General features: G+C 39.6%; 1 protein-coding gene across 3 annotated transcripts in view; it reads right to left on the bottom strand.

Moving 5' to 3' along the window:
* Nucleotides 1–27,967, bottom strand: part of sh3kbp1 (SH3-domain kinase binding protein 1) — a 189,059-nt gene that overhangs the window by 15,026 nt on the left and 146,066 nt on the right. For all 3 annotated transcript variants that reach the window (XM_002935188.5, XM_012957475.3, XM_031896735.1), the window contains 6 exons: nt 18,176–18,270; nt 13,617–13,724; nt 10,322–10,376; nt 8,010–8,090; nt 7,107–7,269; nt 1,442–1,527 (listed from right to left, as the gene is read on the bottom strand). In XM_002935188.5, the coding sequence (XP_002935234.3) occupies nt 1,442–1,527; nt 7,107–7,269; nt 8,010–8,090; nt 10,322–10,376; nt 13,617–13,724; nt 18,176–18,270 (588 nt within the window). The remainder of the gene's footprint in view (nt 1–1,441; nt 1,528–7,106; nt 7,270–8,009; nt 8,091–10,321; nt 10,377–13,616; nt 13,725–18,175; nt 18,271–27,967) is intronic.

Here is a 27,967-nt window from a genome sequence, read left to right on the forward strand (position 1 = left end):
GGAGCGGCTGTTGCTCAGCTGACTGACTTGAGCAGATGACATTAGCGAGGAGACAAATGGCAAATCTCAGCTGATTTGTTTACACTGAAGAACTCAGACACGCTCAGTGCAACTCAGCCCGAGGCTCGCCTAGACCTCCATTTCAAACATGTAAACATTCCAATGCTCTGATTGGTACATACAGTATGTACATACCAACAGATATTGCTGCACAATATTAGCTTTCCCACAGTCGTAAATAACTTCTTTTACACAATAGCCTTTTTTATATGGAAATTAATTAAGTTACGCAGAAAAGGCTTATTTTGTACTGTTTTCAGTGTCAAATTCTGAAAGCTCGCAGGCCCTTCAAACTTCAAAGCAAAAGCAATTTTCTAGGGGCATAAGGGTCATGTTATGAGATGGCCCAGTGCACAAATTATCATAAATATCTACACTTTAAAAATTCCAGAATGCTGTTTGTCTGCAGGTGCTGCGCCAAGATAAGTGAGCCTTGGAGCGGCTGACTTTTGCCGCAGACTTGGCCACTTCAGATCAAGCTTCTTGTTGTCCAGTGTGCGGAGTCAAATGATGAACTGCCCAATAGACACCTTGTCAGAAATCAGCTAGATACCCATGGGACAGGTTTGAAAATCTTTTGTGGATCAGGTCTGCATAGGCCTCTATTGTGATGTGATAGAGAAGTAAATGATTGCATCATCTGAATTTGGCCCACAGTCTGAACGGGGATTAAGTCAGACTAAAGGTGGCCACACACGTGCCGCCACTAACCTTCAGGGCTGAAATGGCAGATAAGGAGGTAGAAACAATAGGATTTCTACCTCCTTCTGCCGATTCAGCCCTGATGGCAGATTTTGCTCAGACGCCTTCTATGGCGCCCGAATCTTTTAACCTGGGTGATCGGCGAGTCGACCGTTATCAGCAGCCTCCTGCGATTTCGGTCGACTCACCGACTTGCCAAACGCACCGAATATCCTACGAAACGAGGTTTCGTACAATATTAACGGTGCTTGTATGGCCAGCTTAAGAGCTTTATTTTTGCTCCTTCTTGTGCCAGCACTTGCACCCTCCCAGTAATTTATTTATAATAACTTCAAGACTCCCCCAGATAACACTGGATTGGAGAAACAATAGCTATCTGAAAGCAATTGTATTGTATTGAGTGCAGACTATTTCCATGGCACAGACTCAGGCACAATGCACTGAAATAGCACCTACACGCCAATATTACAACCATAAAAAATACATTTATTGGTTCAAGAATAAAATGTTAAATAGTAGAGGGAATTATTTGCAATGTACACGGTGTGATTTAGTTATAAAAACTACACTATGAAAATCATGCTAGAATCACTTTAGGCAACATGTGAGTCCATCAATATGTCATGAGCAGAGGCACCGTTGTTATTTATAACTTGACAGGCACATTTCCAAGACTTACCGATGTCATTGCTTTTATCGGAGGGGTCTCGTTCAGGCGTACTGGACACTGTATTGATTCCCACCTCTGACTTTGGACTTTCACTCCTGTGGGCAAAAACATAACAAATAAGCCACAATTGTTGCTACAGCACAGTTACATTTATTGCGGATTTTAATGTAGTGCACTACTGGCATAACGCTATAGAAACTTCTGGCAACTTAGCGCTGCGTATGTCTTCCCACTGTTGATTCACATTATTGCCGGTGGAAAGGCATTTTGGAAAGCTTAGTCGCCTGCGGTTAAATCTCTGCTCACAAAAAAGCGTGTCTTTAGGAAGCTCCTCCCATATAAAAGGAATTTTGCTAGTTGCACAGTAAGCAAATGATAATTCTAGACATCTTGGCTGTGGCAAGCCCTGTAATTGATGCACAAGTGTAAAAAAAGATTACAGAAAGGAATTTTAAGTCATTGTACAAGTTGTTATAATTACCAGCAAGGCTAACATTACACCACTGCCACAAGGTCATGGAAAGGAGATGGCTGCAAACAGGCTTTCAGTGTCAGTTCCACCACATCCTAATAATTTTATCTTAATTAACATATAAGCTGAATTCAGTGTGTCAGAAAGCATAGTATTAGCTGCCCCAACGTGCCCTGAGCAAGGCCAAAGGGCAGTGGCACGCAGGGCAACTAATCTCCCCACAATGCCATCCTACTGGCAACAATGTAAATCGCCGGTGGGATGGCATACACTTCATTACGATTTCCAAAAGTCACCCGAAATTGCCTCTCAAGGATTATGCTAAGCAATCTGAGACTTTCCCTTTAAACTTAGCACAGAGACAGACGAAGCTAATAGTTGCTGCGATTTTCAAACCCAGTCACGCCACCGGTAAATGTAAAGCAACTTGTCCCGCACGGGTGCAGCGACTTGTATGTTTATGTACAGAGGTTAGTCGCCACAATAAGTTGCTCTGACTGGGGATTTAAGTTGCTGCAACTGGGTTTTTAAAAAAATGAACAACTAATCACCCTGTCTGGCCATACATATTAAGATCCGTACCTACATGCTGGGCCAAATCAGGCTGAACCAATCATTTGGCCAGTGATTGGATCATAACAGGTTCCTATGCAGGAGGGGAGGCCTACATCAACGCACCAGATACAATTTTCAAACCTGCCATACCATTCTGTATGTCTGCACCCAGGGTGATGCAGGGTGTGCAGAAAGGAGAAAGTAGATGCCAGCTGATTGGCTGATTCTTGGCCAAAACTTAAATACAGGTTGAAACTCAGACCCATGTGGCATTACTTTTGGGACAAAGAGTTTGCTGATATTTTCTCTGTTTTTTCATGACTTGTCTGTAGGAAGTTTCCAGTGCTCCTCAGTACATACTGTACCCTCAGCTCAACTTAATCTGAGAACTGGCACACAGGCCAAAGTGGGGAAGGACAAACAAGCAGAATGTTCCTTGGGTGCCTTCATGTCTTGTCTGTGTCTTATTTTTATAGAGCTAGCCCAATATTTATTCTCCTAACTAGGCATTCATGGATTAGTGCTTGCCATATCATCATATAGGGCACCTAGTAAAGCTGCTTTATGAAGAATAGATTGTTTTTCAGATAAAAAGGGACACAACTCTATAAAATAATGTGTAATGTAATTAAATTACATTAGTTTTGCAAAATGATTGAAATTAAAGGAGAAGGAAAGGCTAATAAAGAGTTAATCTCAAGCTGCAGACATACCTTCAGTTCTCTCAATAGTGCAGAATTATGGCCAGTGAAACAGCATACACTCAGGTGCAAGGGAGCCCTGTAGAGCTGGCCCTACACGTACCGATAAAGCTGTACAAAACCTAGTTTTGTGTGATTTTCAGCCCATATGTGGGCTCCGAATTATCATCCCGATAATGTTTGTACCATGGCAATCGGTAATGTTGTTGATCGGGCAGGTTACAAAATTTTGGTCGGATAACGATAAAATCTGCGCATGTATTGTGTATCTGACAATATCCTTGGGGGGCCTACAATGGAAGTCACTTTTGTACAATTGGTGTTTGCCAACTATTTCATGTTCAGAACATCCTCCGATTTGGATTTTAAGGACTTTATCCTACAATTTCAGTCTGAATGTTAGTTTCAGATCGTTGCATTTAAACGTATGACCAATATTGGAGTGTTCATCAGAAGAAGACTAAAATCTGATTGCGTGGCCAGCTTAACACTTGCCTTGATCTACGCACATGTCTCCCTTTGCATGCTGCACCTACAGGCACCATTAGGCTGAACCCTGCACCCAAATCTGCACAATGGACTGGCGTGTGCAAGTTTCTGTGCCATCTATAGTGGGTGCAGTTACACTGTATTTCTGTTAAAGAATATTGCATTGCTTTGTGTGTGATCCACCCTGCCAGCATCGTCAGCCCGGGCCCACTATCTCCTCACCAGCAGCTGTCGCAGCACACCCCCAAGCAGCACCACCGAACCCACCATGAGAGACTTGCCTAGTGTGATCATGGAAAGCCACGTGTCTGCCACAGCCCAACTGGAGGAAATCCGCATCAACGTGTACCTGCTACATCAGGATATTCAGAAAGTAAGAGAGTGCACTACAGACCTAGAAAGGAGGGTTTCCACCACTGTTGATGCCATTACTTCGGTACACAATGGTACTACAAGTAATCTCCTTTATGGATCTTAACACTATGATGCCACAAGCTAGTATACCCCATGCAAGTAAACTGGTAAAGTTATCAGAATTTCCCCCAAGTCGCCTCTGCCTTATGGGAGATTTCAATTGCTGATTCAACTCATCTCTGGATAAGCTCAGTTCAGACCCTTTCACGAAGCAATGGGCAAAGGCCCATATGGATATCGAAAAACCCACTCCAAAAGGCCTACTTCTGCCATTCCCTCACATACAAATACTTTTCAAGCACAGATTTGGCACTTGCCTCCCAGGCTTTGCTTCCTTTACTTACCCCAGACTCTCTTAGACTACTCTCCCCTCCAGATCACTCTCCAATGGAGCCCTGAAGCCAGAGACAGACTGTGGTGCCATATCCCCCTCTGGCTCAAAAATGATATGGTAGCTTCTTTAAACCCAGGCTTATAAAGAATATACAAGTACAAGTAATAGCTAAAACACTAATCCATGCCCTTATCCTTTCCCGCTTAGATTACTGCAATCTCCTACTAACCAGCCTCCCAGACTCTTAAACTCTGCTGCCAGGATCCTCCTGCTCTCTCCTAAGAGGGAACCTGTTCAGCCTCTGGCATGGCTGCCTGTTAAGCAAAGGATAGCTTACAAAATCCTTCTACTAACAGTCAAAGCCCTTCACTCCTCTGCTCCTCACTACATTTCTTCACTGGTCTCTCTGCATGTTCCTGGTCATCTCCTCCGCTCCTCTCAGAGCCTCCGTCTTTTTACACCATCCACACCCACTGCGCTCTCTCGTCTTAAAACGTCTTAAAACCTCTGGAACTCTATCCCTAAATCCCTCCGTAGGGAACACTCACTAACTCTCTTTAAGAAAAAGTTCAGCTGTTACTTTCTGGAGCACTAAAACATTATTTTTCCCAGTCCTGTGCTTAAGGGCAAATGCCCATACCTGGTGCAGTCTTACCTTCAATTTGTGCCTGTATGTTACCCAACCACTTAGACTGTAAGCTCTACGGGGCAGGGACCTCCTTCCTACTGTGTCTCATACCACATGGCACTTATAGCATTAAACAGACAACGGGGAGCACTCACCAGGATAGCAACCCATATGTTATTCACCCGTGCTTCCACGCCTCCAAGCGCCCCCAATCCAGATGAATTTGCAGTAAAGAATAGGTAAGAAATGAAGTAGAGCACTGGGTAATCTCTCAATAAAAACGCTTCTTTATTTCCATTTTTAAAATCATAACAGAGAGCACAGCTTAACGTGTTTCATGGCAACATGCCAAGTGGAGAGATAACCCAGTGCTCCGCTTCAATTCTTACCTATTCTTTGCCACATGGCACTTATTCCTTGTGTATTTATATTTATTTATTGTATTTATTATAACACTTGTCCTCCCTGTGTGTAATTTTGTTTATTGTAAGATTGTACAGCGCTGCGTACGCTTGTGGTGCTTTATAAATAAAGTTATACATACATACAATATGGGCACATAACACTGACTCTGCCTCCCCAGTGATTTTATGAGATACCTCCGAGGCAGTCATGAGGCAGCCTTAATAACAGGGATATGGAGTCATAGCACAGGAATTTGCCACCTTTTACAAGAATCTGTTTACCTCCACCAAAACTCACTTTAAACCCTACCCAGTTACTTCAATTCTTGAACAATATTCCCATCACCACCCTTTTATTTTGGAATGTCCCCTTAAACACCCAAGAAATTGCCAATGCTACAGGATCCCTACCTGCCAATAAGACAGCAGGTCTGGATGGGCTACCCCCAGATTTATATAAAACTCTGTCAGAGCAACTCACCCCCAAGCTTTTAGAAACCCTTTTACAGAGGTACTGATAGTAGTCATCCCACCTTATATGGCTCCTTAACACATATACCAAGATCTTGACCAGGATCCTTGCCTCCTACAGGTGGTCCCAGACATTATACACCCAGACCAATCAGAAATAATGCCTGGACAGTCAACCAATATTAACCTCCACAGACTCTTAACCAATCCTCAAATTACCCATGTGGATACAGAAACTAGAGTCATGGCCTTACTGGATTCAGCAAATGCCTTTGACCATAGGGACAATACAAGACTCTGTCCCCCATGCTATTTGCCCTAGCTATTGAACCCTTGGCTATTCTAATCAGACAATGCACCAAATTAAGGGTTTAACCCATGCCACTATACAAGAGAAAACATCCCTTTTTGCAGACTTTCTGTCGATATATCTAGCCAACCCCAATGACTCTCTAACAGCCTTGCCTAATCTGGTTAACCAGTTGGGGCTTTTCTCGGGCCTCCAGATCAACTGGGAGAAATCTGTTTCCTATTGACCCTGACCAACCCCAGCATTTACCATCCAAGACCCCTCTTGTGTGGGCAAATCACTTTAAGTACCTTGGCATTACAATCCATGCTGATTTAACAAAATATATATAATGCTTAACTTGGACCCAGTCCTTGCTAATCTTGCGCACATCCTACCCCACTGGACCAAATTGCCATTATCAATGTGGGGCCGGATCAATACCATCAAAATGTTTTACCAAAATGTTTTAAGGATTTACATAAAAGCCTTATGCGTTTTGTGCCACACAGGGGCACTTAATCAAAGGCAGCTGGCTTTCATGTATTGTTGTGTAAAAATAAACAAATGGAATGCTTTTAATACGAAAATTAAATATCTTCAACTTCATTTGAGTGGTGATCCGGATTTGTGCCAGCTGCTTTTTCTAAGATATTTTGCACTGACTCCCTCAGCTAAAGGTCTGGGGCTTGAGCACCTGGACCCACCGATTTAAAGGGTAAGCTTCCACCATAATTTATCACAAGACTGGTTTCTTTCATAATAATTAAAAGGTGCAAATCACTGTGGGAAAAAGTCTAAGCTGCCCAATGTGGTTGCTCACGTAAATAAGTTCTATGGTCAAGAAATCACAAAAAACTTATTGAAAGACATAGACTAACTACAGTTGGCTATTCAAGCCTATAAATGCAACTTACCTTCCGTGCGTTACAGGCCCTACTGGTCTTTCTGGTCTTCGAGGAGGCAGTGTCCCAGGTCTACTTAAAGAGTTTGTCTTAGGAGGACGAGGCTTCTTTGGAGGTATAGCGGGTACTGAGTGCTTCAGTGAGTCTGACACTTTGTGGTCTCTATCACTCCTTTCTGTAATAACACAGCAGAGTAGAGATTAGATGATAGCAGCAGTGCCATACAGCTTTGTGTGTTTGCTGACTGGGAACAATATCTTGCTCAGGTGTTCATCAGTTATAGAACTGTTCAGTATTATATCTGTCAAAGAAGCCCAAGTAATCTCACAAGCTTGTATAATAAACTGCTGTCTGCCCATCACTGCTCCTAATACAATAAGGGACATGCTACCCAGAATGCTCAAGACCTTGGGTTTTCTATCATTTGGATATCAATACTAGTCTACTAAATAATCATGTAAACATTAAATAAACTCAATAGGATTGTTTTGCTTCCAATAAGGATTAATGATATCTTATTTGGGATCAAGTACAAGGTAATGTTCTATTATTACAGAGAAAAGAAACTTTTTTACAATGTGAATTATTTGATTAAATGTCTATGGGATATGGCCTTCCTGTAATTCAGAGCTTTCTAGAAGACAGGTTTCTGGACAGCAGATCCTATACTTGGACCTAGGGAATGGACAGGTAGCCTTAGTGCCAAAACGCTCAGTGTGCATAACCCTAATGGGTACTAACAGAGTCAAGTAGAGACTAATGGAAATAATCTTGGTAACTGGTTATTATGAGTTTCTGCATTTGTGCAAATGTGAACATGTATTTGTGCATCTCCCCCATTATGAGCTATCAGTCTGTATTTATCAAACTGTCAGAATAAAAATGCAACAAGAACCCCCCAAGCGGTTTCCTTACCCTTCTCATCTGGCCTCTGCGGCAGGGTGTCTGGTCTCTCTGGGGGGATCTTCCTGATGTCCTGTTTTCTCTCTGAGGTACCTGAGACAGGGCAGGGACACATGAAGTTACCTACAGGGCACCTTTGCCGATATATATTACTGGGTGAGGGGAGTGAGATAAAGCAAAGCTGTGCAGACGACCTTGGAATTACAGAATGGCAGAGGCAGTGGAACAGAAAGAGCTTAGCCAGGACACCTTCTTGTAGATGAGATAAGCTACTTAACATGCAGCTTGCTGACAATTCAAAAGAGCTCTAATAAGATGCACACAATTCATTGCTTCTTCAGGGATGGCATTATTATTTTTTGCTGCCTGAGGCTGAGTTTATCTCCTTTCCTCCCAAACTGGGATTTAATCCCACCTGGTATGAAAGAATCAAAAAGAAACTACTAACACAGCACTTTCACCAAGACAAATATAAAGACACAAAAACTTTCTTCTTGTCATGTATTGCTACTAGAGACATCAGGCCAATGGTTGGAACCCACATGGTTATCATGGTGAGTTTTCAATAATTTTATATGGCAGGGGTTAAAATCAATTTGAGTACAAATTACAGGCAGTAGAGACTGGACTGTTACTTCAGATAACCATGTGGGGTTCAAAAAAGAGACACAAAAAAGTGAGTTGATATATCTGCGCTAGACCTGGTCTTTCCACCATCACCCTAGCCCCTTTTCTCTTCATTCATTCTCATATGGGGAAATGGCTAAATCCACATACTGGCACAAAATAATGTATCGCTGTTCTATTGTGACTCCCTTAGTAACATGTGTTGGCTCCCTGTCACAAACCCTACACTGTCACTTATGCTTTCCCTCAAAAACAGTAACTATGCAACTCCCTTTCTTTATAATGACCCGTTAGGTGGCTGGATATACAGCTCCAAAAACGAGCAGTTCATTTAGTGATTCAGTTCAGTTCTTGACTAGTTCTCATCTACTTTAAAGACTTGTGTGAAAAACAGACCATATTGGAGGTCATATTTATTTAGACGTATTTATAATTCAAAAGGGTTCATGAACTTTTAATCACCGCTGTATATTTAGATGTGCTGTAATACCGGGGGTCTGTGTCTGCTTTTGCTATTTTGCTTTTGTATTGTTACCATACCAGTAGATGGCACTGTTGTTTAATCTATACATTTGGCTTGTATCTGTAGCTTAAGGAAAGGCCTATGATGGCCTCTGGGGGTCATGGATATTCTTGGAAAAACAAAACAAAAACAAAAAAAAGACTATCCTTGCAAGTTGATAGAGTATTCAAAGCAAGACCCAGCTCTAACACTTGTAGCAAAGGAACTGTGGGAACTGTGAGTTTACCATCTGTAACCTTTTACCTGCTTATGCCAACAGATCTGCGTGGATTAAAAATGTCCCAGTTTTATACAAGTACATTGTTTTGTAAGCACTTAGATTAAAATTGCAGAACCATAAGTAGCAAACCATAGATCCAGGCTAAAGATGAAGTCAGATAAAAGCATATAAAGCACAGCTTCTGGCTAAAGCAGCAGGGCTGAATAATAATACATAGGTTCAGGATAAATCTGCAGTGTCTGAAAACCTGTTCATTTGTCTTTAACTCAAAATGTTAAATGACCACTAGATGGCATATGCCCACTATTAATATGCAACTGTAGGGCAGAACCCTTTGTTAAAGGGAAAATATACACCTACATGCATTTATTGCCCCACAAGTAAAAGAAACAGAAGTTAAAGTATCCTGAAAATGTATTCATTATACTTTTTTACATTTAAAAAATGCATATTTTTTTTAACTGACAAAGCACTAATAATTGTTTTGTTGTTGCACTTCACTACATCCCATGCCCTGTAATCAAGACATAAAGAGCTCTGTATAAACAAACCGTTTGTCTCTATCTTACAGATAAGCAGGACTCCTTTATGCCAGGGGGTTTTATGTGTACTGGTAATCTGATTACTTTCTCCACCTCCTAGAAATATAATGTAATATATGGTTATGCCTTGTCTGCACCCCCACTAAATAATGATAACAATAATAATAATAAATATTTGTAGTGGTGAGAAGAACATCTCAAGCATCATACTAGTATGTAGGTAATGAAGAGTACAGATGTCTGTGCTGCACTCCATATAGTTTTAATGCATGTAGATGATTTTGCTGAGACCGTTGGTATGAATACATATTGGCCTGCATCTGGAGAGAAGGCAAAGGTCTCTGGGTATTGCTGGGGGGTACGAAGGAGCACAGGCTTGTTGAGCAGAACCCTCCCCATGTCTACTACTCACCACTTGTGCCTGATTTGGTGACAGGAGCTGATGGAGGAGGAGGCTTCTTCGGTCTCTGAGGAGCAAGAACGCAAAGGTTTGTGTTTTTTCAATAAATATGTCCATTTACACAATAAATAATTACCTGAGTGTACTTGGAGCTAATTCGTAAGAGTCATAATTACTGCATGTACATTATTTAATCAAATGTAAATAGGAAATCCATTAAAGCCTCTGCCTCTGCCTCTGCCTGATTAAATACAATTATAAAATAAAGGGAATAAAATGCACTGGATGTAGTTGGTTGTTGCTGAGAGAATACCTGGCTGCCACATTCCTGTTAGTGTGAGTGTCACAGGACAATGCAACAAGGTTTGCTTTGTTGCCCATGGGCAAATTGTGTTCCCCATGGGCAACAAGACGGACAAAAATACCTTGCTATTGTCCTGAATGTAAATTGCCATAGGTTACTCAAATTATGGGCAAAAAGGTCTGCTGATGCTCCCCCACCACAGACAAAACAACACCGCCTCCATTTTTCTAAAATATGTGCATATGGTTTCACCAAACAGAAGAACTATTTGTGAGATTTTTTTTTTTATAGATTGGCCTGTGTGGGGTTCTGGAGGAGATGAACTTGATGTGTTTCAGCCTCACTTACTATGCACCTACATCATGTCCCCCAGTCCTCAGAAAACTGCTTCAGGTCACTGACAATTAGCCATTCATGTGACTTATAGCGAGTAAGTAAATGGGTCATTACGGCAGATGCCAATTTATTATAGTAGGTCCACCAGAAAAGAGAACCTAGTTGAAATTTCACTATACACTGGTATAACAGATATAACAGGTCAACTTCTGTAAGTTTTGGGGACCTTAAAATTAATTTGGTAACATCTAGTTATGCCATTGCTTTACTATGATGTTGAACTCCAGTGGGCTTGTATTCTGGCTAAGAACTATGGAGAGGCTTGGAAACCCATGTACCTTGTATATGCTCATATAATGATATATGATATCATTTACAGGATATTCATAAATCTGTCATCATTTATAATTGGAGCTAAGCAATGTAATCAGTTATAATCGCTGCTAAGTGATGTAGTTATATCATATGACTCACAGGAACTTGTGTTTAGTAATAAATAATGTACCCCCTGTTGTAAAATATGAGGAAATTCAAGATCACCTTTAAGCTTTATGACCTTTATAAAAGCCTTTGGCCTTGTGCTTTTATTTGATAATGAGACTCCTCGGTGACTTATAATATCCTCATATTTTGCAATAGGGGGTACATTTTTCATTATATAATATGTATACAGGTATGGGATCTGTTATCCAGAAACCCGATATCCAGAAAGCTCCGAATTACGGAAAGCCTGTCTCCCATAGACTCCATTTTAATCAAATAATTTAGATTTTTAAAAATTAATTTCCTTTTTCTCTGTAAAAATTAAACAGTGCTTTGTATTTGATCCCAACTAAGATATACTTAATCCTCACTGGATGCAAAACAATCCTATTGGGTTTAATTAATGTTTTATTGATTTTTAGTAGACTTAAGGTATGAGGATCCAAATTATGGAAAGACCCCTTATCTGGAATACCCTTGGTCCCAAGCATTCTGGATAATGGGTCCTATACCTGTATAATAATTTGACCAAATTTTATGTGCTTGCTATACAATAGGGGAAACTAGACTTGGCAACACATCGTTATGGTGGCTGGGGGTAAGCAGGGAATGCGCTTCAGTTGTTACAAATGAGAGATTAGGGAGCTCATCTTTTACCTACATACTGACCCCTTATTACCATTTCAATAAGGCTTGCTGCTCGGCTCATGCCTGGTTGAGGGTCTTAGTCTCCAATATCTCAGTTGACAGTCACTGGTATAACCAGACAACAGGGGCCCTACTTATTCTTTTCTGCAATTTTCTTGCAGCAACTCAGCGAAAAAGCTGCCTATCTGACCACATAAAGCCCTTCCACATGAGTATTATTATACATTCTTCTCTTGTAGTACTAGCTCTGGGCTATGCCCTTTTGTATTGTTGCAGCAGTAAGCTCTAAGGGAAGGTTTTCGAGGTGAATTGAAAGTTATGACTGAAGCTTTCAAAGTAAGTTCCCCAAATAAACCTGTTTTTGCTATGGAGTAGAACAGTATTTATAAAGTCAAGTTTTGATCATCTTTACAGAAATGCCAATGTTCAGTGCACCAGCCCGGCCCTACTGTGTCATTTACCTTCCCTAATGCATCGACTGCTGAGAAATCCCACAGAGCTTTTCAGCCACTTACTGAGAGCGCCACTCTTCTACTGGGACTTACATTGAGAACAATCATTTCATTTCTACCAGTCTGCATTCAATGCTTGCTTTGGATTTATATATTGAATAGAAACATAATACGAAATAGAACAATACATTGCAATAATGATACAATAGCTCATGATCATCTTTGTTATTAAAAAATATGCATTATCATACAGAAATATACATCCAGGGTTCTGCACTACAAGCAATGAGCTGGGAATGTGGAAAAAAAGAAGCAAAGTCCTGGAAAGATTTATTAGAAACATGGTCAGCAAACATCTAGGTCAGGCAGGGAAACCAGGTGGTCTATGTGGTGCAAAGATGTTATACAGACACATGTACAACTACAACCAAATAGATTTAAAAACATGTCCAAGAGGCTTCTGCTATTTTAAGAGAATACAAGAGCAGCTGATAGTAAATAAAGGTAAGTGCTGGCATATGGCTGCCTTTATATGCCCAGCTGTACTTAGCCTCATTTCCTCTGGTATCATGGCCTATGCTTGGGATAGGAGATTTCTGTTCTAGGAAACTGCCAAGCTGTGTCAACTGGGAGCTGCAGCTCTGTAAATGCTTGAGAATCAATGGTTTCTATTTAGAAAGCAGTTAAAGGGTTGAAATTAACTCTTAGTAGGGCTCTGTTATCACTGCCCTGGGGTCAAGTGCTAGGGCACTGGGGGCAGGCCCGGATTTGTGGTCAGGCACGACGCACGCATGCGAACTGGGGGGGGGGGCGGCATGGGACCGGGGGCGGCCTGGGGGCGGTGAGTTTTGAAATCCGGCCCTGACTGGGGGGCAATATCACAACCCGTCCAGCAGCAATAAGATATTCAAGCTATTCTGTTTGCTTAGTGAGGTCAACAAACAAGCAAATCTTGCCCTGATTTGGTCACATATATTCTGGGACCAATCAGGTGATCTGATAGTTGGGCCCAGAGGCCCCAATACTCTTAGCATCATCTCTGACACATAGCAATAAGGAAAGGGAATACTCTGTAGGTACTTACATGGAGTTCCTTTTCAAAGTCAGAAGGGAGGAGCTTGACAAAGTTGTCTGGAAAAACACCCTTTTTCCCATTAAGTTCTCCTTCCCACCAGCCGGCATCAACACATTCCTAGATCAATGGAAAAAGTACAGTTTATATATAGTATAGTAGATTTTGTATGCTTTACAAAAGTGTAAAGGACTCATAACTCATCCTTTAAAAGAAAATACCATTAAACTATTATAGTTTTTCAGTAGGTATAAAATAATCCGTGTGTGCGCAACATTATATCAGAACTTTAGATTTATGGATATATTTATCCAAGGGTGAAAACAGAGCTTGCCGGGGGAAATGTTACAGCTGTCTATTCACTATAGCAGTGATCACCAACCAGTGGCCCATAAGCAACATGTTGCTCCCCAACCCCTTGGATGTTGCTCCCAGTGGCCTCAAAGCAGGTGCTTATTTTTGAATCCCTGGCTTAGAGGTTGGTTGTATAAAAACCAGACGTACTGCCAAATAGAACCTTCTGTAGGCTGTCAGTCCACATCACAGCCCTTATTTGACACCCACAGGTACATTTTTATGCTTGTGTTGCTCCCCAACTTTTTTAATATTTGAACGTAGCTCCTGGGTAAAAAAGGTTGGCAACCCTGCACTATAGGATTGTTTGGTGCATTTTTGACAAGAGACAAAAGTGAAAGTTTGCCTTTTAAAAATAGAGCCTCCCACCACTAAACAACATATACAAATGAATAGAGAGTTGTGAAATATGAAATGTGGCAAGCTCTATTTTCACCATTTGATAAATATATCCCAGAAAGGATCTTCTACAGCAGGAACTGTACAGGGCGACATAGTTGGGCTACTTTATACCCATGCCTCTGTTTCTTTTCTTACTTCATTTACAATAGCAGCTATTATGGCTTATTCAAGCAGCAAAACATTCTTTTATTCTCAGCAAATTAATGCTGGCACTCAAAATGCATTTGCAGGCAGATTTACTTTATCTCAATAGGTGCCACAAGGTTGATGCCATATGCTAACTGCATAGTGAAAATAAGAATGACATTTTCACCAACACAAAATTGTGTTATAGTTTGTTTCTTCCTGTTAAAAGCATCTAAATACATTAAATGCTAAGTAATTAGAGAAATATGGGCATCCATTATGGAAAAATCCCAGTTCTGCAAGTGGAGGCAAAGATAACCATGTGGCGCATCCTTAAAAGCTGCTTTTAGGATCCAGAATGTCAGATTCTTGCATGTGAGCAATGGGTAACCCAGTGTCCTCACTCTGTGTCTGCCTTAGTATCAGCCCCCCTTTATTCACAGATAGGAAAGGCAAAGGCTTATTCCCTGAGTCACAGAATGGGCAGAGCTGTATACTGGGCACACAATGATGCAGTACTTCTCTTGCTCCCAAAGGCAGGATATTAAAAGACTGTGCGTGGCCCTGATAACAGCAAGTCTATGCTCAGTTTGGAAGCATGTACAACATACTAATTATCTTCATTTTGAAGCAAAGCACTGATCCAGATGCACAAGGTAGATGCTGTGCTGGAGCTTTATTTGTAGAAGAGTATGTGCAGTCTGTACCTGTAGCCCACATCCATTTGCACATGCTGGGATATGGCAATGATATAAGACAGATGGCATATACTAATGTATAAAAAGTGTCTTGCTTACTAGAATGCTATTTCAGTTAAACCTGTGGTTTCTCCTGTGGTCAGTTCGATCCTGACATCATCCCATTTCTAATTACAGGCGTCGCTTATTTGGGAACGTTGCAGGAAATTGATTTGTCAGAGAAAAATCGGGTACTTTAAAATACCCTAATGTTCTATTCATAGTTTTACTGAAAACCTGCCCTTTTAACCCTATGTCCCCTAGAGCATCCTGCTGGGGGATGTACAAGTAGCAGGTAGACATAACTGTGAACTCCATGTAAATGAAGGCATTTTCTTCTTGATATGTCAGAAGGATAACTTGATGAATTTCTTGAGATTGAAAAAAGACCAGTAAGGAGAGAGCGTTTAATAAAATGTTCTCTTGTACTCAGATAAGCTGCCATTGCACCCTATGTGTCAAAATAAACTCAATCGCACCTGTGGGTGTAAGCAAATTGGGTGCATGATTCCCCAGCGCCAACAGACACGTGCATGATACAGCAGAAGTGGAAAACAAAATGGAACTCAGTGAAACTATACGGAAAGGGCAAGGAGCATGTTTGGATGCCAGAAGCTTTACTGCGTGGCGGCAACATGCTCAACGTGTGTATCGATTTGGAAGAATTCTAAATATGTTTGTAATATATATTACAAGTTAGAGTGATATCAGTGATATCAGAACAACGGAAAGGTAGCAAGCTAACAGCTCCCATGCCCCACATAGTGGTAGATATCAGAATAGCACTCAATAATAAAAATCCAAATCAGGCTTATTACTCCTCCAGTTACATGTCTATGAAAATTCTCATTCATTCAAGTCAAGATATACAGTACCTAGTCGAATTAAGTCTAAAGCAACTGGAGTTTTCCTGAAAATGTTTTGCCACTTGTCGAAGTTGCTTCTTTAGTTTAAATGAGTGGCAGGGAATTCCTCTCAAATAAAATCCTTAAGGGTGAAGACACACAGAGCTACTAGTAGCAGCTACTTGTTGTGGCTACTGAAACAGACAATGCTGATCTTTTACTGATAACTATGTCTATGTGTGTTTTAGTAGAGGCAATTCTCAGTATTGTCTATGGCAGGGTATTTTCTGGCGTTTAGTAGCCTTGAAAAAGTAGCTGCTACTAGTAGCCCAGTGTGTCTTCTTAGCGACGCGTATGCCATCCCACCGGCAATTTACATTCTTGCCAGTGGGATGGCATTGTGGGGAGATTGGCAACGAAGATTTGTCGTGGGCCGAATAATTTCCCTGTCTGCCACTGCCATAAGGGTTTAAATGCCAGGGCATTCTCTCTACCACTCAGTTGAACTGAAAAAGCCACTTGGATGAGTGAAGAAAACTCAAAAAGCCTAGTTGCCTTTTGTACTGAATTGTACTAGGTACCCAAGTTACACTGAACAGGAGAAACAATAGGTTACCTGAAAGCAGTTCTAATGTGTAGCGCTGGCTCCTTCTGAAAGCTCAGACTCAGGCACAATGCACTGAGATGGCGCCTACACACCAATATTACAACTTAAAAAATAAATTTGTTGGTTTAAAAATAAAAATGTAAATGATATAATCAATTATTTGCTATGTGAACAGTGTATTATACTAATGATATCTATACCATAAAATCATGGCTACGGAATGCTACGTGTTGAACTGCAATCGGCACTAGGAAAGACAGACACATGCAGGAATGGCATATTGCTGACAAGCGGCAGAGAGCACTAACCAACATATTAGCTTTTAACAAATGTTTTGCTCATAATATGAGGATTCTCTTTTCCCATTCCAAAATTTGCCCACACTTGTCAGAATGCTGAATCAAACACATTCCTGCTATATTCTGGCTGCAGAATCAGACCAAAAGTGCTTACTAAATTGTTTTGGCTGCCATATTCAACCCAGTGTTTATTTACTGACAACATCCTTATAAGAGGATGGATACAAAACAAAATGACTCAATTTAAAATGAATTTGTCAGGCTTTTGAAATGCACTTAGCATGAAAACTTGGGAACAGCAATAAATGATACCAGACAAATAGAGGTATACCAAATGACATGAAAAAGCTTATGTTGTAGCAGGGGCTACCATTTCTGATCATGTTTTAATTCAACACTTTATTTTATGGACAGTACAGCTATCCCCTTGTGCCCTATGGAAAAAAGTGCCTCCTGTCAAAACAGGTAAGAAGCAGTACTGCAAGCAGCTCAGCTATTAATCTAACAGCTAGGGGCACATTTACTAAGACACGAATCTGAACCGAATTGGAAAAATTCCGATTTGAAAACAAACATTTTGCGACTTTTTCGTATTTTTTGCGATTTTTTCAGGGTCTTTACGACTTTTCGGAAATTGTCGGGACTTATTTGTTACCAATACGATTTGCGCGAAAAAACGCGAGTTTTTCGTAGCAATTCCGAAAGTTGTGCAAAATCTGGTGATTTTTTCGTAGCGTTAAAACTTGCGCGAAAAAACGCGAGTTTTTCGTAGCAATTCCGAAAGTTGTGCAAAATCTGGTGATTTTTTCGTAGCGTTAAAACTTGCGCGAAAAGTTGCGCCTTTTTCGTAGCGTTAAAACTTAAAAGGTGCGATGTTTCGCTTAGGTTTTAACGCTACGAAAAATCGCCAGATTTTGCGCAACTTTCGGAATGGCTACAAAAAACTCGCGTTTTTTCGCACAAATCGTATTAGTAACGAAAAAGTCGCGACAATTTTCCGAAAAAATCGCAAAATACCGATCATTACGGAAAAAACGCAATCGGACGCATTCGGCCCGTTCGTGGGTTAGTAAATGTGCCCCCTAGTGTTCATCTGAGAGCCCATTTAATGGGGAATTATTCTGAGAGTTTCTTCGTCTCGATATTCAGTTATTACAGCATTAAATCCTTTCTCAAGCAGTTTAAAAATAAAAATATTTACCTTGCTTAATACAGTAACAATATCACCGTCTCTGATTGTCAGTTCATCTTCATTCATAGCTTCATATGGGAATAGGACCTTACAGTACTCCCTGGCTGCAAGACAAGGAAAAAAAGCTTAATGAGGAAGGAGCGATGACACTCATAATGCCAAATAATACATTAAAGGGCAACTGAAGCCCCTCATTAAGTGCTGTCAGTGTTAGTTTAGCTACAGTTCTGAACTACCATCTGAAAAATGAGATGATATTTACATCTGAAAATACTGCGTAATGTTTTAGCTTAGTATTAAAAAATGACTTTTAAAAATCTTTTGAAAATATAGAATCATTTTTCCACGGTAGCTGTCTGTATAATAAGAAATCAGTTTTAATGATTAATGGTCGGAAATAAGGAAAGTTACGAGGATACAACCACTTTAGGCAGTGATTTCCATTCTATATTCATCTTGTTTAATGTTCCATACAAGGGATCTTAAACAGCAGTGTAGTATAATAATTAAGAATAGATGTGTCCTGTCCAAGGCAGAATATCTAGAATAGCCAGGTTTTTTTAGGAAGATAACACAGAACTTAGGCAGTGAGTATAATTACATACTACTGCCTGGAAAAAATACATTTAGGGGTATATTTATCATACTGTGTAAAAAGTGGAGTGAAGCATTACCAGCGATGTTGCCCAGTTAGAAAACCAAAGCAACGCATCTGATTGGCTGCTATAAACAACATCACCGGTGATGTTTTACTCCACTTTATACACAGCATGATAAATATACCCCTTAGTGTGGCTAAAACAGTTTTCTTTTTTTAAATATGATGTAGGATCCTAGGTATAGAAGGCAAAACCTTTTTCTGGATAGAATATGATTTAAAATAGATATACAGGTATGGGACCTGGTATCCAGAATACTTTGGAACTGGGTTTTTCTTAATAAGGGATATTATTATGTTCTGTAATTTGGATCTCCATATCTTAAGTTTACTAATAAATCATTTAAACGTTAAATAAACCCAATAGGATTGTTTTGCCTTCAATAAGGATTAATTATATCTTAGTTGGGATCAAGTACAAGGTACTGTTTTATTATTACAGAGAAAAAAGAAAAGGAAATCAATTTTAAAAATTACAATTATTTGCTTACAGTGGAGTCTATGGGAGGCCTATTTGAAACTTGATTGATTGATAACAGGTTTCTGGATAAGGGATCCCATACCTGTACTTCTAATTTTGCAGTAAAACTGTGAACCATATAAACGTATCCACCAATATACAATGCACAGTATTTACATTTCAAACCACGGGCAAACTGTAGAAAAGCACCAGAGAGTCTCAATGAAGCTTAGTAAATGTAATAGTTGTCAACTACTTAAAGTACAAGAACACCAAAGCACTAAACTGTTTTAAAGGGGATGTAAAGGCAAAAAATATATATTGCATCTACTGCTTCTCCACCTAAAAAGAGGCATATTTGGAGTATACTTTAGTTAGAAAATCTGTACTGTTTCTATAAATAAGCGATCTTGTGCAGCTCAGTTAACTGTTCGTCTCTTCTCCCTCTGGAAGCTGCATGTTTGTTTATTTGAAAGAAACAGGACAGATTTTCTAAATAAAGTATACTGCAAATATGCTTCATGATGTAACTGATCATTTAGCCATATCTGGTGTATGTGTGCCACGCGAGTGGGTGTGGCCTTCCCCTTGCAGGCAGTATATAGTCGGTTTTGCTAATGAGGAAGAGTACAGATTTTGTTGACTTAAAGAAATATAGCAAACATAACAAACCCCATCCCACCCTACAAACATGGGTGAGTCTAAAGTTTAGAGTCCCTATATAGGGTTCCAGGGATCTTACCGTCTTTGTACAAATACCAATTGCCCATCAAAAGAGTTAGTATGTAACCAGGTTCAGGGTGGCAACTCTAGGCCTGATGGGTGCTAACCAACTGGCCGTTCACAGGAGTTTAGTTGTATACTCAAATATATGCCAGTATGGTTGGCATTGCAGGCCCTTGAGATTGTCTGTGCTCTAGGAGAGTTCAAGATCACAGGGGATCTTCTGCTGGGCAAGGTCTTACATTCCCATCCAACTCTCTCCAGGTGTGTGAAAAATGCATGCTTGCAGCCATCTTGCATTCAGAGACGTGCTGGGTACTGCATGCGTTAAAGCTGGGCCTCCCTGAGATGCCTCTTAACCCCTATAAACCCAGCTCACAGTTCCTGGACCTCAGGGTAGGCTTGGTGCTGCTGCTGGTGGTGTAAAACAATGTCATTTTTTAAAAATATCAATCTGGTGTTCAGTAAAATACTCCCCCTTATAAATATAACAATTAGCTGTTGTAATGGCCTATTTCTGCAATTGCTATTCATGGTGTTAATTCATACATAGGGACTTCATGAGAGCTTTCTGAATATGCCATTTTATTAACTGTTACACTGTGCCCTTTGTCTTGATATATGTTACACAGCTTTATAAATGTGTCCCTTATTGTACAGAAAGTAGGAAATGGGTTTTATAAGAGGCAATGTTCATGTTCAGCAAATGTAAAGAAGAGGATGTATACAGTAATATATTTTAGTCTAAACCTTTCCTCTTATTGTTGTGTCTTGACGATTTAGTCAGCACTTTCTGTTAAAAATACCAATTATCATTAAAAGTAATCACAATAAATAGGACTTGTGACTATTGTTTTAATTTCAAAAAATCCATATTTTCCTATTTGGCTGCCATTATAAAGCATACTTTGAAAGTTGGACTATGTTCACTGAACTCACTCACCTCCCCTTTTTTTTTATAAAGAGGGCAATTTGTTCATAGCTTTCTTATCTACTGTTACACAAACAAACCCTTCCCTTGCCTAAGTGGCAGCTTTTAAGCAGCTCATTATCAGGGGCTTCTCAGTCTCTAAAAACTGCCCCACAAAGCATAAACACACAGAATCAGGATAAAAGCTAGTGGATACTTTAGGGCTCATTTATGCCTGCAAGTGTAGTGAGCAAAGTGCAATACCGCAACCTAATGCAATCATGCTGTGCCTCACCCTATCACAGCCAATTCGTCAAAATGAACGTAATCGCATGCACATTTCGTTGCAAATCAGACACTATTATGTGGAAGTCAGTCTTGAATCATTTCCAGTGTTCAGGGTGTGAGTTAAGCCTGCTCCAGATGCTTCAGGCGGAAGTGTGCAAAAGGAACCCTGGCGCTGCCAACTGGTCAGAAGGTGGTGTTAGCCCCAGGGTTTCCCTTTGTCAATAGGTACAGCAGTACTCAATTCAAAACGCAAGGCAGGAAGGACATAGTAGCACCAAGTGCAACAATAAGGTAGTGCAAGGAGCACATTTTGACACAATTACCTTTAAAGAAAGTGTTTTTTATGCTAACTGCACGGAAATTTGTGGGACCACAACCGCACTTCCAGCTGTAAATTACCACTTTTTATATGATTTTCTCAGAACACAAAGAAGTGTAAAGGACCCACAACATTTCCCAAGTCTGTCAAACTTGCAATCCTTTGGCTTTGTAAACTACAACTACCAGCATATATTGCAAATCTGAAATTCACTCTTTTAAAAACTGGGTTTTAAACATAAACCTCCAATCAGAGATATTTCAACCACACCCAGACAGAGTGCAGCATCAGTGGAAGTATTTTGGTTTACAGCTATAGAAGCTGGTGGTGGTGCACTGGTTAAGGGGCAGTAAGGATAGGGTTTACATAGATGCCAAAATCTAAGAATAATCTAGGAATAATTCTTAAGTGTCTTTGACCCCATGAGAATGGAACTAGGTACCACAAATAACATATTTGGCAGCCATTGTTATACCAAGGCCATTTGCTTTTGTAACAATTCCTGGTTCATAAGATAACTGGAATTATTTAGTGCAGTCAGACATTCTTAATAACCAGGGTCATTTCCAGGAGTAGAGTCAAAAGCAGATATAGTCTGTAGAAATTAGAGGCAGCTGTGTGGGGCAAAAAATTGGAAAATTAGGGGCAACTGTGAATTTGCTTTAGAGGGTGATAGGGTTTAAATAATTGCAATGTACCCACCCATGATACGTAAGCATAATGGGATGTGTTTTTCTATCTACTATACAAGTAATATCAAAACAAAATAAAGGCGTACTTGTTTGCAATACACATACTGGTTGTATCGTTTATACAAGTTCCCTGATCAGCGCACATGCGCAGATGATATCAGATGTTTCGCCGACGCACAGATTAAATCGAACCGGTTCGTGACTGCTTAGATATAGTGCAGAGAAGCACATACGGAGTTAAAAAGATTAACCCTTACAGTTTTGGTGTCAAGAAGTGGGGTCGGCGGGAGAATCCAGCGGTAAGTAGAATTTACATCTTAATTGATGGTTTTCCTCTTACCTCTGGCTCTTCCCTACAGGCCGATCTAAAAAGAGTACAGTTAGCAGTCTAATAGAGAAACAGAGATACAGAGATACAGAGATAAAAAGAGATACAAAGATACAGAGATAAAAAGAGATACAGAGATACAGAGATAAAAAGAGATACAGAGATACAGAGATACAGAGATAATAAGAGAATTAGGGATTCTCAGGACGTGTGTGGGAAACATTATTTACTGACTGATTCGTCTCTGCATGTGTATTCCTGTGTTGTCCTGTCTTTGTTATATGTACCTGTAACTGTATTTTATGTATCTGCTCATATAAGCACACCTGGTATTAAGAGTGATCGCAAGTCATTGTGGGTCTTGTTGGGACCTTGATCTCAGTTCAGCCCTAATGACTTTGTTTTGCCAAATGTGTTTATATTTTCAATTTTGGAAATTTATGGTATTAAGATTTGATCGCGAGAGAAAATCAAAGGTACTGTTGGATGAATTACTGTTTGCCTGTGTTGTGTCTTTGTTATTTTCTTTAGAAGTAAATGTTTTTAATATCGTAACACTTATATTTTTAAACTGGTCATCTAAAATTTATTACAACATTAAGGAATACCTCTGACTGAGCTAATAAGGTTTTTTAGGGACCTTGATCCCAGTACAGCCTGTTTGCTTTTTTGGAATTGTTGCAATTAATTTTCATTATACGAAATTGAAAATAAAGGAAATAAAAATGCTAAGAAATTACTATTACTCATTCGTGATAAACTTGCAAGGAATACTGAACCTGGTGTCAGTATGATTCTTTCGGTGCGCACCCACACGCTTTGTTGAACTAATTTGGACAGGAATAAATACCGTGAGGACTGATTATGTCTTTAACAATTTGAGCCCAATGTGAGACTGCAGGTTTTGTCTGTCTTTAAGCCAAATATATAAGAATTCCAGATAGTTTACACGGAATGGGACGGAGACTGATCACCTCCGGGACACGATAAGAACCTAGGTTTTAGTTTCTTTACCGTGTCATCCCCATATCCTATTGTGAATTAGTCTGTAATTTCGCAGTGGCTTCTTGGCAGCCAGCAAAGACAGGTTTCTCAGGCTTGCAGCTCATTTTAACGGAACCTGCACATGGTATTTATTGCCTGATGTATTCTGTTTTTCTATGTTTTCTTTTGCCTCCCTATAATTGGTCTCTGTTAACAGTCTAAGGTTGTGTCTATGAAGTTCAGTAGCAGGAGGATTCTTATGTGCAGGGATAAGAGGGGTTAATGGTTACATTCCAGCTGAGAGGTGTACATGTTGGAAAGGGGATAGTCACTGCGATTGTGTGTGTGTGGGGTGTCATAGCTTTGGTGGGTTAACCTAGTACAGTGTGCGGGAAAGCTATGTTGTGTCAAAATTGTGTATTTGAACTTTTCTTTGGTATTACAGAAGGGATGTTAGAGTGTGAATAAAATGAGCAAAACTGAGTTAGAAATTTAGGACCCTGGATATCTCTTTCTACTGGGTTCCAGGGATCAAACCAATAGTATGGTGGAGGAAGGGATCTCAGTATGTGAGCTGATGGCAGTCAGAGAGGGGAAGGAATATCAGATAAAAAGGAAAGAAAGAAATTGTAAACTGTTTTTCTTTAAAATTTTGTTTGGGTCGGTTCCCAGATTAAGGTGTTACTATTATTATTATTAACATTTATTTATAAAGCGCCAACATATTCCGCAGCGCTGAATGTTTGTTTTCCCAACAGTTACAATTACACTCTGATGCTTTCACTAATTTTGTATCTCTAAAAATGGTCCATCTATCTACATACAGAAATTTCCCCAGAAACCTTAACAAATTGCATAAAGCATTTTGATAAACTCATCCATACAGAAATCTGGAGGGAGCAAAACTTTAGACTAATCCATCTAGCCTATAAAGGTTTTAACTTTGATTGAAAAAAAAAAAAATTTCCTTAAAAAATTGTCCCAAATGTAATACACCGCTTCCAAACATTATTCATCTACTTTGGGATTGCCCTCATATTAAAAGTTTTTGGCAAGTCATTGAGAGCCATTTAAAATCTATATTGGACTTTAAACATAATCTGACTCCAAAATCTGCCTTATTAAAATTTTTCAGAAGACATTATACAAGTGTCTCACCTAATTCAGCCTAAATTTGGGAACATTTCCTACTCCATAAATTACCTGAACCTTATTTTGGCAGCAGCAAAGAGGATTATTTTACAAATTCTCTGTACAAATGAAGCCATTGCTTTCAAATTTAGTAATACAAAAAACCGCACAAGATTCTTATCTAAATGGAGATTCCTCATGCATACCCTTTCTCCCAATGATAGTTCTCATTTGGACTCATCTCCTTACTATCCATAGTTCCATGAATATTTCCAAACTCTACTAGCCTGTTTAATTGTATCAATAAGAATTGTTTAATGTAGTATTAATCTTATCCAATTGTATCACAATAATCCATGTTTTTCTGCCATTACCTTTTCATCTATAGTCACTTGTAAAATTGTTTGAATTGCTCATTGTATTGATCTACTTATGTACCTTATTAATCCCGTTTGGGATTGTTTGTTTCCCAATGATTATTGTACTTGTCTAATATAATAAAAAATAATTTTGTATCTCAATTAACTTATGAACTAACTAAAGTGCATGGCCAGGTGTTCTCTTTTGTAACAGATCCCATCTTCACTGAGGGAACTGCAGCCCGAGGACTAAGTGATGCTAAAGAAATCTGTTTGGAACTACACCTCCCACTGCAAAAAGACCCCAGCCCTGGAAGGAACACTTACATCCGTGCAAAGATAACTTATATCCTTTTATATTATTATTATTCTTGTTAACATTTATTTATAAAGCAATCAATAACCGATACAAGAGGTGAGGAGGGCTCTGCCTAAAAGAGCTTTTCTGTGTGTTTACAAACATCTTACTAGCCCAAGAGGTAGCAATTAGATAGAAAAATGGGGTTACGTAGTTCTAGTACAACTCCTTTAATGCACAGCCTAACAAAGCTATGCCCTTTCTCACTGTAGGAGATTCATTAATTATGAAACCCCTAACTCCTTCAGATTTTAGGAACATTTTAATAAATGCTCCAGATCCTAGAAAAATCCTGGTGCCTGCCTTATCTATCTTGTATGTATGTATCAGGGTCAATGCATGTAGAAATGGAAAGATTATGGACTGATAGTCTATGGCAGTTGCCTAAAGGTGGCCATACACGTGGCGATCCGACGATGTTTCGTACGACCATCGGTCGCACAAAACATTGTAAGATCCGCCACACACCATTCAGGGCTGAATCGGCAGGTAAGGAGGTAGAAACAATAGGATTGTTCTATGGCGCCCGATCAAAATTTTCAAACTTGTCCGATCGGCGAGTCGTCCGATATCGGCAGCTTCCTGCGATATCGGTCGACTCGCCGACATGCCATACACGCACCGATTATCGTACGAAACGAGGTTTCGTACGATAATATCGGTGCGTGTATGGCCACCTTTAGCCTGTAAACAAAAGGTTTCAGAGAATGTTAGAGGACATATGGCACAATTAAAGTTATAAACTTGTTTTAGTTAATTTCTGAATGGCCTAGCCTCACTGCTATTTTTGTAAGAAAGATAAGAAAGTGTTAGAGAAAAAAGCAGCATGTTGTTTTGAGAGTACAAAGAAAGAGAAACGGGATATCAGTAGATTTCAAACATAACTTGTTGACTGTACACCATACAAAGTTTCTATACACCTGCATTCTCACCCTGTTTTCTCAAACAGTATCCTATCAGTAAATGGTATTTGTCCCCTTGTTAACTCCTTCCTACAGCAAGGCATTTCACGCCTGATTGTTCTCCCCTTACAACACACCAGTCAACCCAGTGCATAAAAAAAAAAAATTTAAAAAAAAGGGTCTGAATATTGTTTAATCCAAGACCTAAGGGCCATTAACACTTTAATTACACTTATTGTGTTCATTATTCCTGATGTGACAGTTCTACTTACATCTATACCCTGTGATGTGTCTGTATTCACAGTTTTGATTTAAAGTAATGTTTTTTCCTCGGTCCCAGTTGACCTTGAGACACAGTTACTATTGGCTTTTATTTTTGATGGGACCTAATATACCTAGACCCATCATCCCTAAGGTTATTGGATTTCATCAGTGGCCATTCCCTGATGCTCCAAAATTCCTTGAAGTCATGGACTCCTAGCCATGGTTCCGTCCTGCTTCAGTACGTCAATGACCTACTGTTGTGTAGTCCTAATCAGGCTGCTAATGTTGCTCACATGGTTTGTTTTTTACAACACCTTGCACTTGAAGGTCACAAAATTGCTAAACACAAAACTCAGATGGGGGCTGAGTCTGTTGAATACTAATACAATATTCTTGGGCAGTGCACAAAGAAAGATCAATATGTGTTAATTATATGGTCACCAGCTATGCAAAATGTGTTTTATCAGCTTAATAAATCTCTGGTTCAAGCCCCTGCTTTGGGACTACCAAATTATTGTAAACCTTTTCTTTTGTATGTTAAGGACACCTGTAAAACCATGACTGCAGTCTGTGCTCAGGAGTCTGGAGGCAATTTGCGTCCGATAGCCCTTTTTTCCAAAGTAATGCTTGTTCCGGTACAGGGGATGCCGGCGTGTCTCAAAGCTTTAGCAGCTAGTGCTATGGCTGTAGAAATGTCATAGTCAGTCACGAATGGTCACAATACTATCTTGCATACTTCACACCAAGTCACACATTTGCTATAAAACATTACCACCCAACATAAGACTTCCCAACGCCTTAGTGGAGACGTCTTACTTATATATTAAACCTTATCCGCGCTAGTGAAAAATTTTTTTTTTTTTTTTTTTCAATGAAAAATACTTAACTAAAGTGTCCCCACACCAAAAATGTGAATTACAACAAAGTGAATAGCTGCCTTCCTCCAAACTAATCCCCAATAGTAAATTCAACAGTTTAAACACAGAGGCGGCGCTCAAATCAAATAAATGTGATAAATTAAATCAATGATTATTTATTAGTTAATTAAAATAAAAAACATTCATATATAGAGATACATCTTGGCATTAAAAATAAAATACATCAATACATAAATACATGAAAAATATAATCAGAAATATATTATACAATTTGAAACCCTAGAGTGAATATGGGTCTAAAGATTCACAAAAGGAGAAATATAGATAATCGAGGGATATGGTCTTTAATAAAATTACAAATAGTAAGTTCAATATAATAGGGTAACTATACCAATATCCTAATCCATAATAAGGGAATAAAAATTGACTGCTAAAATATCTAGTCACCGGATGCAGTAATTAAAAGATATAAATAACCCCCATAGGGAACTAGCTCCCAAGAATACCACCCAATAGGTAGGAGAAGCCAGAAAGGATAGTAGTAGTA

This window comes from Xenopus tropicalis, chromosome 2 (genome assembly GCF_000004195.4).
Source record: "Xenopus tropicalis strain Nigerian chromosome 2, UCB_Xtro_10.0, whole genome shotgun sequence".
Taxonomy (NCBI): Eukaryota; Metazoa; Chordata; class Amphibia; order Anura; family Pipidae; genus Xenopus; species Xenopus tropicalis.